Here is a 14,583-nt window from a genome sequence, read left to right as displayed (position 1 = left end):
ACCACATGATAGAAGACAAAAGGGTAAATGATCATAGACGCTAGGAAAAAAACACTTTAGTATGAGAAAAAGGGCTTTCTTGAAACAGTTTGCTAGCTGAAGTTAACCAACAGCCATGATCATCTCAGAACTTGGCCTACTCTATTCTTATACTGTAAAATCTTTAACTCTTCTCAGAAATTTTGGTGGCCAAATATCCAAATTCAAGCAAAATTCAACCGAGATTATGAACAGAAAACAAGACTCACCCAAGGAGCAAATCTTGCTCCTCTCAGGAAAATATTTAGTCAAAGTTCCAATAGTGGCCAAAACTTTCCATTGAAGGCCAACAATGTAACCTGGTTTGTGATAGTAGTAAGACCAAGCCTACCCATACAGCAAAATTTTAGACAGCCTTCTCCTAGCATTGGACATCAGTCAACAGACAGCCTTCACCCAGCATTGGAGATCAGTCAACCAAAACCTGCAAATAAACATTTTGGCTAATCCATAATTAGTTTTAAGTTTTATCATGAGGAGATCATTCAGTTTGAAGCATAATACCCACGTTTTCTTCTGTGCACCATCTTCATCCCAGCATTAGACTTCAGCAATCCTTTGCCTTTTTCTGCTAAATACTTCAGTCGTGCTTGGCATCTGAGATGAGTTAAACGCATCACTCCTTTCACACGCAAAAGGTTTTGTTCTTTTTCAACATGTGTATCTGAAAGAATATGTTATCAACCAGGATTGGAAACACTGCATTATGGGATAACACACGAGGATGCAGACGTGTGTGCATAGATATAGAAAATGCTAAAAAGACTACTTTTATTTAACTTAATAGACGACGAACCTGTGAGACAGTTTTCCATACAACTGGCTTCATGCGAATTACTCTGTACTTCTGGAAATATTTTACTGGCTTGTAGATTACTTGGTCCAATCTCCTGGCCACTGTTTAAGAATTTACAAGAATTTTTGGACGTCCTTTGCCTGTTAACAAGCTGTCCTCCATGCTCTGTTGCAGGAATGTGCTGCTCAGCATCACAGGATCGTTGCTCAGCACCAACATGCTTTACAGTAGCCACCATGTATTCACCTTGAAACTGTTTGCTTTGTTCAAAAGCGCTCTGCAGTTCTCTTTGATGTGCAATAAAATGATCATTATGCCAAAACAAGTGTGGTGCAATAGGATGAATTCGTTTCTCCTCTATTTGTGTTGGTGCTTTTTCCGTAAATACACATTCTTGTTTCTTCTCTTGCTGCCGCCTTTGTATCCTAACTTGGCGTGCAATTCTCTGCTTCTCCTTGAGGATTTGAGCCCTATCTGAAACATACCATTTAAAGAAAGGTGGGTAGGTGCACGGAGGTTCTCTTCTTCCTTCGCAGATTACTTCTTGCTGCAGTTGATACATTGTGTCATGCAAATGTTTTCTTTTGTGCAGTTGTTGCTCGTCTATTTTAAGAAGTTGTTCTTTCCATCTTTGAGCTGCGACAAATCAGATGCTATGGTCCATCAGAGTAACTCTTCACAAACTAAAATTAAGTGCATGTTCAAACATAGTAATGTAAATGATATATACGATGCATCAGACATTCAATGATCAATGATCCGGAAATGGGAAAAGAACAGCACATAGTGAAGCATGTAAGGGTTTTACCATTTGTTTTAGGACATGTTGGACTGGTTGGATCACAACCCATAACGGGAACGTTTAGAACCTATTAACCAGACATTCCAAAATGGTTAATGGTTAATGGAAAAGTCTATTAGGAAAATGGTTCAACCGAGAACTAAGATGCTCTGACCACATCAATGGGCGGTCTCTAGGATGAGATACACTAATAATCATTAAAGTTCATTTATTTTTTTTCTGTTTAAAAATTCTTGTTTAGGAAACAGCTGAGGCAAACTGGATGACCACACCAATAAAATTGATTCAACCCAACTAGGCAACTCAACAAGGTTGATTGCTACTTGGCAAAAAAAGACTGGCTTGAAATCTTCCAAAAGTGGTTTGAAACTTAGCACTAACCAGATGAGCATTTGGTCTATCTGCTGACAAATTGTCAACTTTGAGTTGCTAAGATTCTTCCAGGAATATGTTTTGTAGGTGGGTTAGGTTTTGAGTATGAGGTACTGGGTTCAAGTTTCCACGGGGTATAAGCATGTGTCATCAACATTCCAAAGAAAAACAACTTTTTTAGTTGCAATAAAGAGCTTCAATAAACAGACAAGCACACCTTTCGTTGCATCGTTGCAATAAAGTGATTCAGTAACCAGATAGTTAATTAAGTGTGGACAGACTGTAGACTTAAGCAAGCAAAACATAAAATATTTGAGTCCCAACTTGCAACCACCCACCAGTATCAAATGAGCCATCCACCACTTTATATGGCCTGTCAGCCAGCTTTTCATTGACCATTCTGCATCTTGATGGTGTTGGCTCTGTGGCGACCGAACACAACAATTTTTCACTTTTAAAAACTAGGCCAAATAATGTGTTTAAACTTTAAATTGTATTCTCCAAAATAGCACCTTGAAAAAATTGCCCATTTAAACTTGCTTGGTTCACATTCACCTCTGCTTCCACCTGAGCATTATAGTTAAATAGGGATTCTGCAACAAAAAAATTCCAAGCAAACATTTAGCAATCACTATATGGAAGCACATTAGACTTAAACTGGCACAAACGAAAGAAGTTACCTTCACAATCTTGATGTTCCAAAGCCCGTTCATCTTCATGCCCGTGCACTTTTGGAAAATCTAATTTATCTGAAGATGATTTCATGCGCGACTCTTCTGCCATATGTGCATGTTTAGTCCGAGCATAGTGCCTAAGCTGAGTCAGACGAGTTCTTCCTTGTTGACGTGCAGTATCTTTTCCAGAAACGGTAACATCTTCCAATGGTCTTGTGGTTTGTTTTTTATTACTATTTAATTCATCTAATGACCCATGAGGGATAAAACACAACAAAAAGTTATATTAATTATAAGATGATCCCCATCAGTAAACAGCGATGTACTGCTTATCTATTGATTAATAACTAACATGGTAAGCAAATCTAAGCAATCAGCTCAGCCACACCTGTCAACACAGTTTGCTTTAATGTGCAATCTGATTGAACAAAATAACAATTTAAGAAAGGCAAGGTGTGTTAAATCATAAAAATAATCATTTTTTTTACAAAAGGATGAGACCAAGTAGCACATTCAACACTGTAGATTCTGAGCAATCAGAACTGACATCCCATATTTGTGACCTCTGTGCATGAGATTATCCCAACTCCACTGATTAATCCAGAAAAGAAGGAAGTTTTCATCATTTAAGATGATGGCTGGCATAAACATCTATCAGATCTTTTCGTATGAGGCCATGAATGGGATGCTTGTAGCCAACCCAGGCACAAAAGGCTAAGAAGAAGAAGGGCACTCTCCAAAAAGGCTCAAATCTATATCAGGAAAAAAAAAATCGGAGGAACCACGTCAATGACATGAACGAAAAGCCTAAGTCTATATGCACAAGGAAATCTGCGCAACCTCATCAAATGGAACAAATGGATGATCGAAATAAAAAGTTCCATGCTCCATAATTTGTGATTTGGGCCTTTGGCTCAATGGTTACATGGGGAGTTTTTAATATGAGGTCTTAGGTTCAAGTCTGACCAGGGTGTAAGAGGGGGTGAGTTTGTATTCAACATTCAAAAATAATAAGAAGAAATAAAAAGTACCAAAAGTGGCAAATTTTATCCAAACTGGTTAAATGTTGGACACATTGACTACCTTTTATCGGCATTAAAATTGTGCAAATGAGGGGGTCCAGTTCCGAGTTCACAGAACAAAGCGACACATAGCAGCCACTACTCAAGAGTACCTTAATTTGTTTACAACACTACTCACTCACACGTTGCAAGTTTCGGAATACAAACCTTCTCGACTTTGATTATTTTTCTGCAAGATACGGAAATGATGCTCTGCTTCTACTAATTCAGCCGACTGTGCAAGAATCATGAGGTGATCAATTCCTCCATCCACAAGTTTCTCATTTCTGTCATATCCTATATTAGAACAGCTCTTCCCTCGTAAGTCTTCCACACTTTTTGATCCACTTGACTGACCCTGCTGCATTTTGTTTCCAGCCCATAGATGTGGAGGTTCCTTTATCTGCAAACTAGACATCTGTAGTTTTTCTGTTAACAGAATGCCATGGGGCTTAGTTGATCTTTCTTGGGCTTACTGATCATTCTGAAACTATTTTCCCTTGCCCTATTCATCAGTCAACAAATGTCTATAACCACCATACGAATAACTCCTTGTTTTAGAGAAAAAGCATCACGTAGACAGTTCTAACGAGTACAAAAACTAATGAATCATCACAGTATCTTTAGCATTTCATCAATCGTTTACAAATCCTTGTAATCGCTTACAAATAAAAATAATCGCAAATGTTTGATCATTAAGGGATTTAAATATGCTAACAAAAATGCATCTTCGAAGATTACAAATTTAGGACTTCAGATTGGACTTAAAGAGAGTGAATATCCGAGCAGACCAACAACACTGGCGCTTGATTGCTATTTAACTGAGAGACCTTAAACGATCGGTCACTACGTTAAAGAAAAAATCCTATCAAATTCATGCTGAAGGAAATCATTTTCCGAATAAAACACAAACAAACAACACGCAACTACAATGCCATACAAGGAACAGGACATGCAATACCGAAACACGATTTTTCAGGTAAAAATAAATGAAGATGACCGGGACCCTTCATATATGTACAACCATTCTAAACAATCAGCACGGACAAAGGAGAAAACCCTAAAACTCAAACTAATTTGTGTCCACAAGACAAACATAGTAATGCTAAGAGAATAAAAAAGCAAAGAGAAAATACAGAATCAACAATTACAGCGAAGAAAGCATACCTGGGAAAGTTCGGGCAGTACAGATGAAAGCAAAAAGACGATTAACAATGGCGCGCTAAAACCAAAGCTTTAGGCTGCAAGTATGGTAAGGAATCTTGCCCATTAAAATGTATAATCGCCAAGTGGTAATCTGTTTATGAGGTGGCTTCCCAAATACTTTATAAGATGAGAATCCTTATACACGTGGAAATCTTGACCTTTCTCTCACAGTCTCCCTACATTTGAATTTGAAGAGAAACAAATCACTCATACAAAATCTCAACCGCGAAAACTAATCAAATATATGAAGAGAATAGAGGAAACCGTACATCTGTTAAAGAATTAGCGGTTCTTTATTATTTTCTCCTTCGTTTCTTAACTCAATTTTGAGTGGAATGAAAGAGTTAATTCCAGAAAGCTTACTACAGCTAACTGCATTCTGGCGAAAAACAGAAGAGCACCCCTCCAATGAGTCTGAGACACTTGCTCTGGCGCAAAATTATTCCTGTAGAAGAAGATGAGTTTCACGTTTGAAGCGCTTGCTTCCACTGATGACATTGAAAAAAAAAAAAAAATGCTATGACCAAGTTTATATAATAAAGTCATGTATATATATATATATATATATATATATATATATATTATATCTTTATTATATTATTTTAATTATTTTTATAATATTTATATAAATTAAGTTATTTTAAAATAATATATCTTTAAATGTTGAAGGGGCTGTGTTTAATGTTTGCATTACGTGAATATCTATCTATAATTCAATCGTGTTATTATATATTGTAAGGATTCTTTTTTATTATTTATCGTATGAAATACTAGAAAATTATAACCTCATTATGTTATGTTATGTGTGAGAAGATATCTCCTAAACCCTAAACCCTTCAATACGATATAACTTGGATATTACAAATATAAAAAAAAATCCTTAATTTGGATCACCTTTTTTATATATATTATTTAATTGAGAAATGCATAATTATAATTTAATAAATTTAATTAAAATTTTAATTTGTTTATTATGTAGCACAAATACCATACATTTGTGTTCAAATTACTTTGTTGCATACATAAACCCATAAAAATGGTAAAATAGATTTTGTTAGTATAACATAAAAAAATAAAAAAGATAAATGTCTAAAATAATGAATATTTTATTATTTATATTATTCAGTTAATTTAAAAATAAAAATCCATTAAAACCACACCTTAGGTTTCCTTGGATCCTGGTTTAAGCATAAGTGATAGTAGATTTGGTCATAAAAAGAAAAAACTGAGAGATGATCTTCTAAGCAGTGTTTGGCACCAGAGAAACCAGCAGAGAAAAAGGAAAGAAACTGTGGGATGATAACTCTTCAGTTTTTCTTATCGTTTTTGAATTTAGCGCCTGTGGGAGAAGAGGGAGGCGGGAGATCCAGATGAGGAGGAACAGCCTCCTCGTCCCTCTGCTGGACCCTCTTTCGCGTCCATTTCCTTCCCTGCGATTAATGTAGAAAAAACTAGAAAGACAAATGAAATAGAGAAAGGGTCCCTCCCTCCCTACCTTGCTCTTCTGCCCGTGCAAAAGGGCCTCCTCAATCCTGCTTCCCGCCAGGGCCGTGGCAGAAGAAAGGGTTTCTGCAGTGCTGCTAGAGTCAGGAAAAGTCGGCGGGTATGCTCCTTCGGGGCATGAAAAACGGCATCGGCATATCAAAGAAATGGGTCTTAGATAAGATTATGGATCCCGGATTTCTTTATCTCCATTTGGTTTTCCAAAGACACGCACCAGTTGTTCGTCTGGGGGCAGTAGCTGGACAGTCGTGCTAGTATTCGGTGCTCTTCGGTGATTTTCCGGTTGGAGTATTACCTCAGATATCCTGAATCCAAGACTCACATCAATCCAGTAGAAATTTTAAGGTTGCCTTAACGAACAGGTCAAAGGTCCCTCTCCATGTTGATTCCCATTGGTAGCCCCTTTCATCCATCAAGAGAACATCCCCCGTGTCTGCAAATGCGTGGAAAGCCAGATCGTTGTTCTCGCGATGGAAGTATCAGAGAGGAAATGGCAAGCGGCAATGGCGACTTTGTCTTGCTGTTAATTGTCCAGCGCCGGCGGAAGGGCGGGTAGGAGGGGACGGTCGTCTCTTCTCCCTGTAGAGGTCCCCGTAGTTCACTGTGAATGAGATTCGTCTCATTCGAGGACGAGATCTCTACCATATGACTGGCAAGGGTCGCTTCGAGCCGAGCCGGTTCGCGAGCCGGCTCGGTTCGGCTCGGTTTGATTCGTCATTTTTGGAGCTCGAACACCGAAATCGGCTCGTTTACCTTAACGAGCCGAGCTCGACCGAAGCTAGGTTCAGTTCGTTGGCTCGCGAGCCGGCTCGAAATGAGAATCGGTACGGGATCGCGAGCGAGCGGGGGAGCGGGAGCGAGAGCGAGGGGGGGAAAAATTTTTCCTCCCCCCTCGTCACTGTCGACCCCTCCCATCGGTTGTTGCCGCCGCCTCTACCGCCGTCGTAGCTGTTCTCCGGCCTCTATATTGCCGTCGCAGCTGCTCGCCGGCCGCCTCTGTGTCCGTCCGTTCGATTTCTTCCTCTCCTTGCCGTCGCTTCTATTTCCGTCGCCGCCGCTTCCGTCACCGCCGATTCCATCGCCGTCGACTCCGTCGTGGCCGTCATCTCCGACGATAAATCCTCCCCGGCGCCGTAAGCCCCTTCCCTGGGGGTCGTCTCGGCGGAAAACCAGAATAGGGGAGAAATAATCTCCCCCTTCCTCGCAAGAAGATGATCTCGCACGTGCTATTTCGCACGTGCGAGATCATAAAATAAAAAAAAAAAATTTCTTAAAAATAAATTTTATAGAAATAATTTTCTATAAACTATTAGTGTCTCATGTTTTTTTAAACACTTTTATAATCAAAATTTTTTATTAAAAATCAAATAATTTTCAAAGTAAGATTTTTTGTACCAAGATGGGGTAGAAAACTGTATAGAAAATTTTTGAATAAGTATTTAACAGTTGATGCTGTAATACTTTTAGCATGAAATAATTTTCATTGTAATTTTGTGTTTGATATTTTATTTAATTAAAAATTTATCGATAAGTATAATAATATATTAGATTGATTATTAATTTTTATTTATTTCCCTAGAAGAGACAATAAAAGGTCCATTTAACTTTCCTAAGAAAATTTTAAAATATTTCCTATAATTTTCTAATAAGTCACTAATAGTAATAAGATTTTATTTAAAGGTTTTTTTGGGAATATGTATCATAGGAAAAATATTTTTAGTTTTTCCTAGAATATAAATTTTTATCTAGGGGCATTAAGGAGGCCATAATAAATTATGGCCAAATTCAAAAATTACAAAACAAGCTAGACAACAATTGGAGTAAAAAATATTAATATTGGTGCATTTTAATCCATTATTGAAATTCAATCCTGAACTTCCCCTATCATTATATTTTTTAAAAATGTATGCATAATTTTATATATAATTTATTCAAAGCCACCCCTACGTGCGAGATCATAAACAAGGAAAAAAAAAAATCTTTGTCTTTTCCTCGTGGCTCTTAAATAAATTAAAAAGATATTTTAGTAGAAATACATTTCCAGAGACTAGTTTTTTCAATAAATATTGAAAAAACATTTTTAATAGAAATATAGGGACCATTAGTGCCTCGAATTTTTTCAAAATATTTTTCTAATTATAAATTCTTTTTAAAAAATCCTATAATTTTTCAAGTAAGATTTTCTTGCCAAGATGGTTTAGAAAACCATATAGAAAAATTTTGAATAAATATTTGACAATTGATGATATAATACTTTGAGCATGAGGCAATTTTCATAGTAATTTTGTGTTTGACATTTTATGTGATTAAAAATTTATCGATAAGTATAATAATATATTAGATTAATTATTAATTTTGTTTTATTTCCTTAGAAAAGGCAATAAGAGGTCCATTTAATTTTCCTAAGAAAAGTTTAAAATATTTCTTGTAATTTTCTAGTAAGTATGTAATAGTAATATGATTTTATTTAAAGAATTTATAGTTTTTATTTGGGTGATTGTAAATTGATAGTGATATTTTATTTAATTTTGTTGTGTTTGATTATTGTATGGAGTTTATTTATAATGTTATGCAGTGTATGGAGTGTTTAGATTATTTTATGGAGTGTATAAACAATTTCATGAAGTGTTTATAGAATGTATAAACAATTTTATGGAGTGTTTATGGAGTGTTTATGCAGGTATTATGTATATTGATTATGCCCAATTTTAAGTAAAGGTCATGCCGAATTTTATACAAGTATAATATATATAGATTATGCTCAATTTTAAGTAGAGGTTATGCCCAATCTTATACACATATTATATATATAAGTTATGCCCAATTTTATGTAGAGGTCATACCCAATTTTATATAAAATGTATGCATAATTTTATATACATTTTATTCGATATATATTTTTTGAAAAGTTTAAAATGTATGTTGAGGCTCGAGCTCGGCTCGAACTCGTTGGGCTCGAGCTCGATAACAATTTTAGGCTCGAGACGAGGCTCGGCTCGAAGCTCGGCTCGAAATATTTAAATCAAGCTCGACTCGGCAGGTTCGGGCTCGACTCGGCTCGATGCCACCCCATTGACTGCCACATGACTGCCACGTTTGCTGCCATGTCATAAGTGTAACTTTTTACCTGCGACCTAGCGAGTGTAGTTAGCACTTAGCACGCTGGAGATAATTTGATCGTGCGTTGGTCCTCTGCTCCACCGTCTAGTCTCTCCCTCCCTCCTGTTCACTCTCTCCGTCGCCGAGAAGCTCCCTTCGCCGGACGGTCCCGTCTTCCTTCACCGAAATACAAGTACCCGCTCGACCCTTCATTACATTTCTCTTCTTAATGGGATTTTCATTTTTGAACAGTAATGCTACTGCCGTTGTGATTACTTTTTACCGACTCTTTATCGATTTTACTATGCGAAGATCTTCTTTCCTCCTTGAGAAGCATCACTGAACCAACTTGGCAGCTGACTCTAAAATATTTCTTCACTCTTTCCGAACTTTGATCATCATTTTCTTCATCAACCATTTTCGCGTTGTATCCCTTATTCGTTATTTGTTATTTGCTTCGTATCAGATGCCTTTGTAGCAGGATTCGCTTGCGTTTAATGCATTTTGAGGGACTATAACTAAAATATTTTTGTCAGAAATATCTGTAGCAGTCTTTCAATGTAGAAAAAGAGCACCAGCATTGGCTATAATCTACATTTTTGCACATTCTGCAAAGTCTTCACAGAGAAGCATGTTTTTCGCAATAAAGAAATTCTTAAAGATACGATGCATTACTCTCTACTCTTAACCTGCTCATAAATTTTCACCAAAAACAGTATTTTGCCGTGTGCAGTCCTTTATTGGGAAAAAGATTTTTGTTCTGCATCTTGGAATTTCTTGTTGTTTTGCTGAAGTGGATGTTTAACATAGTCGGTTCATTTTGGAACAGTGGGCAGAATCAAAAGAGTTTCATTTTCTTTAGTGGCCAAGTTGTAGACTCTAATAAAGAATTTGCCATTAGATCAAGCAACTAGGAATCTCATGTTAAGTTTCCACAGCATAGAATTTTATCGATTGTAATAGGTGCTGAATTTTTTCAGTGCCTTCTTCAAAGGAGAAGAAAGAGAGTCGAAGAAAAAGCCATGGTACCACAAATCATGTGTATGTAGGAATCTCTATCCCATGTTCAATGTTTATGCTAAACTCTTTGTTTATATGAATAATATTTTTTGCTCGAATGATTTTGTTTTTCTAGGCCTTGGTTGTGTAATATTATTGGAATCTTCGTTTGTTAATTTTATTTTCCACTTTCTATTTGCATCCAAACAAGAAAAAACAAGTTTCTCTTCTTTTTCTCCCTGTTTTCTCTTCTATAGCTCAGTAGAGAAATAAAACTTCTTTATTTTCGTTCTCTGTTTTTTTTTTTATTTTCTATTTATTTTTCTCTTGCTTCTCTGAAACCAGATGGGGCCTTAGCTTTTAATGTGTTGATCTTGCAGGAGAGCTTTTTGAATTGTGAGAGAATAGGTTAAGAGAAAAGGAAATGGGAAGGAGAATACTGAATGATGCACTGAGGACAATCGTAAATGCAGAGCGCAGAGGGAAAGCTACAGCCAATCTGCAACCTATCTCTAATGTAATGGCTGCCTTTCTCGGTATCATGAAAAATCGAGGTAATACCAATCGATAGCTCCCAACTTTCTGATCCGTTCCTTCCCTGAACGTATTTGAAGGTTATCTCAAACTGTGCTAATGGTTGGATTCCTATTATATTTTCTTTGTAATGGTTGATGCATTTACTTCCCTGAAAGTATTTGAAGGTTATCTCAAACTGTGCTAATGGTTGTATTTTTCTTTCTGCTTTCTCTTAAATATTCATGTGGGTTGTGTTGGTTTTTTTTTGGGGGGGGGGGATGGGGGATTGGGGATTGGGGGGTGGGCTTCATGGGGGATGACAGGGGTTATATTTGGTATCTTATTATCTGACAGTATAATAGATTGGTTGATGTTAATTGCTTTGCAAATATACTTATACTTACTTTTTCCATTAAAATCCGGTTTTCATAAATTTTGTCTAGTTTGATGTAGGATGTCTTACCCATTGCTTTTTTATGTGGTTTGAGGGGGTCAAGTTGTGATCAAGTTACTGGGTACATGAGGTCAATTTCATGGCAATAGTATCAACTGATCCAACAAAGTGATACTTACACTGGTTTTTAAATCAAAAGAAAGTTCCCAAGTCTATTGTTGTACACACTCTATGTCTCATGCTATTTGTCTGAAATGAGAACTGCTTTGGTTTTGAAGATATGCTTATTAGTTCAGAAGAGGTCCCTAACTTTGGCTAGTCATTTTTGGAGGAACTTGGTAAAATTTAAAATGGTATTATAGCTAACCCGAGCCGTCTCTGTGTTTTATATGCCCTTTGCGTGTGTTCTGGGCCGAGTCTGTGTGTTCTCCACATCCTAAGCCAGGTTGTGTGTTTTGGCCTAGAAGTGAGGGGGAGTTTTGGTGTTTAAAAGAAAAAGTCCTCCAGCCTGTAGTTGTACATGTTTCATGTCTTAGGCTAATTCTCTTAAGTGAAGTTGTTGTATGTGGGAAAGATAGCCTCACATTTGATTCAGTTTGAAGATGCTTATTGTTGGGAACAGACTTTCTAGATTTTGTGAGGAACTGACCCTAGTTTTAACAGGTTATAGATAATCAAGTTTGGTCTAGGGTACATTTAGTGACCATACCAAAGTTTAGAACTCTAGTTCCTATACTGTTGAGCATATCCTTAATAATGTCAACTATTTTATATAAAGGATTTTTTCCCATTATCGGCTTTATCGATTGACCTTGTTGTGAGCTATTATGATGCATAATTTTCTTTCGGTGGTGGGGGGAAACGGTTGAGGTACACATGATGCATGTCCCATCAAAAGTGAACAATGTGTCTCTCTTTATTATGCACAGATCTCTATTTTATAAACGAATAATCTGCAACTAAACTTCGACAACAAGAAATGGTTACAATTGGGGGGGGGGGGGGGGGGGGGGGGGTGGATAAAGGACATGTAATTGTCAAAAATTAAGTGGGTAGGATTGTTTGGTTGGGAGGCACTTGGTGGTGAGAAGTCAAGTGGGTGACATTTTTTTATAGAACGGTTGAGGTACACATGATGCATGTCCCATCAAAAGTGAACAATGTGCCTCTCTTTATTATGCACAGATCTCTATTTTATAAACGAAAAATCTGCAATTAAACTTCGACAACAAGAAATGGTTACAATTGCCGGGGTGGGAGGGGGGGGGGGGGGGGGTCTTTTTCTTTCCGTTTAATATAGTCTTCCAGTGCTCAAAGAAAAATAAAATTTCCTGCTAACACCTGCCAAATTAGGTTTTTAAGCTCTCTATCAATCTTTATTTACATGAAAACAACATGTTATGCTTTTCTTCTTTTCTGATATTCTTGTTTACTTGTCTAAAAAAGATAATTGCATCATTAAATTCTCCTGTTTTGAAATTGAACTCATTTATCAGGCAATGTACTTGTGGTAGATGGCCTCATGTTTCCTATTATCTGTATGCATTTCCACTATATGTTCTTATTCATGTGGATTAGAAATATGCAATGTATGAAATTTTGTTGTTCGCATGAGATCAAGTGGGTGGCCTACTTCAAAAGAACTGATCTGATCCCTCCCTGGAGAGTATTATGTTTCATCTTCCTTGTAGTCACTAAGCTATGAGATAATTGTAGTGATTTTCCTTTCTGACTTTTTAGGAAGTAACTAATAACTCACATGTGATTAGCTTCCTTCTTGACTGTTGCCCAAGCATTTTGTTCTTGAACCTGAAACATTAGCATCTGCACTCTGAGTGAATAATCCGTGTTACTTTTTCTTAAAAAGGGATTTTACTTATCAGGATGGTTCTTAATTTGGTGTTCAGGTTATATTAAAGATTTCCAAGTATTTGATCCTCACAGAGTGGGAAAGATCACTGTGGAACTGCAAGGCAGGATAAAAGATTGTAAGGCTCTCACATACAGGCAAGACATCAAGTCAAATAGAATTGAGGAATATGTCCAACGGACACTTCCAACTCGACAGGTCTGCTCTTGCACAGAAAACCTTGTGCTTATTCACATGGAACTCTTCAATAAGTGATTCTAATATTTCTTGTGTTCTCTCCTATTTTCTGTTCTTGGGACTCAAGTTACATTTTCTATCTTATTTTCTATATCTTGGGTAACACATTGTTTAGGCTTCACAATTTTGCTTCTTTTTATTCACTTCACTGAAAATCTCAACTGAACACCTGCCAATTGCATTGAATATCTGGTTTGTTACTACTGCTCAATGACTATGAAATAAATGTTATCTGCAAATGAGATTTTGTCTGTGCATTATGTGGTTCTGGGGTCTGTCTACTGGGCCTTTAAGAGACCAGTTGCTACCCATTTTGTATGTACTACTACCATATGGAACCACCCAATCATGCTATATGTAATTGTAAGAAATACTCTGTTTGTCCTTCTTGGTTGGCAAAAGGTTATATTGAAGAGTTTCAGAGCGTGAGTCTTTTGTCAAGATTTGATATTCTAATCTCACCACAATTTCTGATATTTGGCATTGCAGTGGGGTTATATTGTGATTACAACTCCCAATGGTGTACTGGATCATGAGGAAGCCATCAGACAAAATGTGGGAGGCCAGGTTCTTGGATATTTTCATTAGCGTGTTGCAATAGAACAGAAGGGTGATTTTACTTACACCTAAAACAAATCTTGAAGTAAGCAAGAAAACTCATGGCCTTTTTGGCTGCCCCAGTTACTGATAACTATTATGTAGTATGTGAATTGTACTGCTTGTCATGCAGTTTATTAGCTCAGGGTGGCAATACCAAAAATTCATGGATTATGATCTGTGATTAAATAATTATGAAGCAACTGCTGCAGTAAGTGCACGAGCCTGGAATACCTTGGATGCTGCTGCTTCACGTTTGCATGCATTTACAGCCAAATGCTTGTACAAGTAATACCAATTACCTCAGCGTTTACTTCAATATCAAGTTATTTATATAAGGATTTTTTTTTCACCTATTTATTATGTTAGGGTATATTAAAATTGTAATTAGTTTCATGAATGAGATTTTTTCACGTGT

The 14,583-nt window shown here is 36.8% G+C and overlaps 2 protein-coding genes across 4 annotated transcripts; one reads left to right on the top strand and one right to left on the bottom strand.

The window, feature by feature from the left end:
* Positions 1 to 83: 83 nt before the first annotated feature.
* Positions 84 to 5,389, bottom strand: LOC137937633 (uncharacterized). Of its 2 annotated transcripts, none has more exons than XR_011109629.1 (9): positions 5,220 to 5,389; positions 4,912 to 5,126; positions 3,913 to 4,249; positions 2,690 to 2,929; positions 2,522 to 2,602; positions 2,348 to 2,431; positions 836 to 1,471; positions 548 to 636; positions 84 to 463 (listed from the first exon to the last, which is right to left on the bottom strand). XR_011109629.1 is itself a non-coding variant. In XM_068782739.1 (9 exons), exons 3-9 carry the CDS (start codon positions 4,160 to 4,162, stop codon positions 453 to 455), a joined length of 1,458 nt encoding a protein of 485 aa, XP_068638840.1. In that variant the 5' UTR covers positions 4,163 to 4,249; positions 4,912 to 5,126; positions 5,220 to 5,389; the 3' UTR covers positions 84 to 452. The 2 variants fall into 2 exon arrangements, 1 of the variants encoding a protein (XP_068638840.1); XM_068782739.1 differs by having other exon boundaries at positions 548 to 703.
* A 4,241-nt stretch (positions 5,390 to 9,630) lies between these two features.
* Positions 9,631 to 14,423, top strand: LOC137937586 (small ribosomal subunit protein uS8my-like). 2 transcript variants are annotated; one of them, XM_068782680.1, is made up of 5 exons: positions 9,631 to 9,745; positions 10,533 to 10,593; positions 10,932 to 11,105; positions 13,369 to 13,529; positions 14,058 to 14,423. In XM_068782680.1, the coding sequence occupies exons 3-5, from the start codon at positions 10,976 to 10,978 to the stop codon at positions 14,154 to 14,156; spliced, it is 390 nt and encodes a 129-aa protein (XP_068638781.1). In that variant the 5' UTR covers positions 9,631 to 9,745; positions 10,533 to 10,593; positions 10,932 to 10,975; the 3' UTR covers positions 14,157 to 14,423. The 2 variants fall into 2 exon arrangements, with proteins under 2 accessions (XP_068638781.1, XP_068638780.1); XM_068782679.1 differs by lacking the exon at positions 10,533 to 10,593 and having other exon boundaries at positions 14,058 to 14,420.
* The last annotated feature ends 160 nt before the right edge of the window (positions 14,424 to 14,583 follow it).

The sequence above is a fragment of the Aristolochia californica genome, unplaced genomic scaffold (genome assembly GCF_029961685.1).
Source record: "Aristolochia californica isolate CCGP_79_NKW_82.1479 unplaced genomic scaffold, dmAriCali1.0.hap1 SCAF_7, whole genome shotgun sequence".
Classification (NCBI taxonomy): Eukaryota; Viridiplantae; Streptophyta; class Magnoliopsida; order Piperales; family Aristolochiaceae; genus Aristolochia; species Aristolochia californica.
Note: the sequence above shows the minus strand (reverse complement) of the source record. Positions and strands in the feature narration are given on the sequence as shown.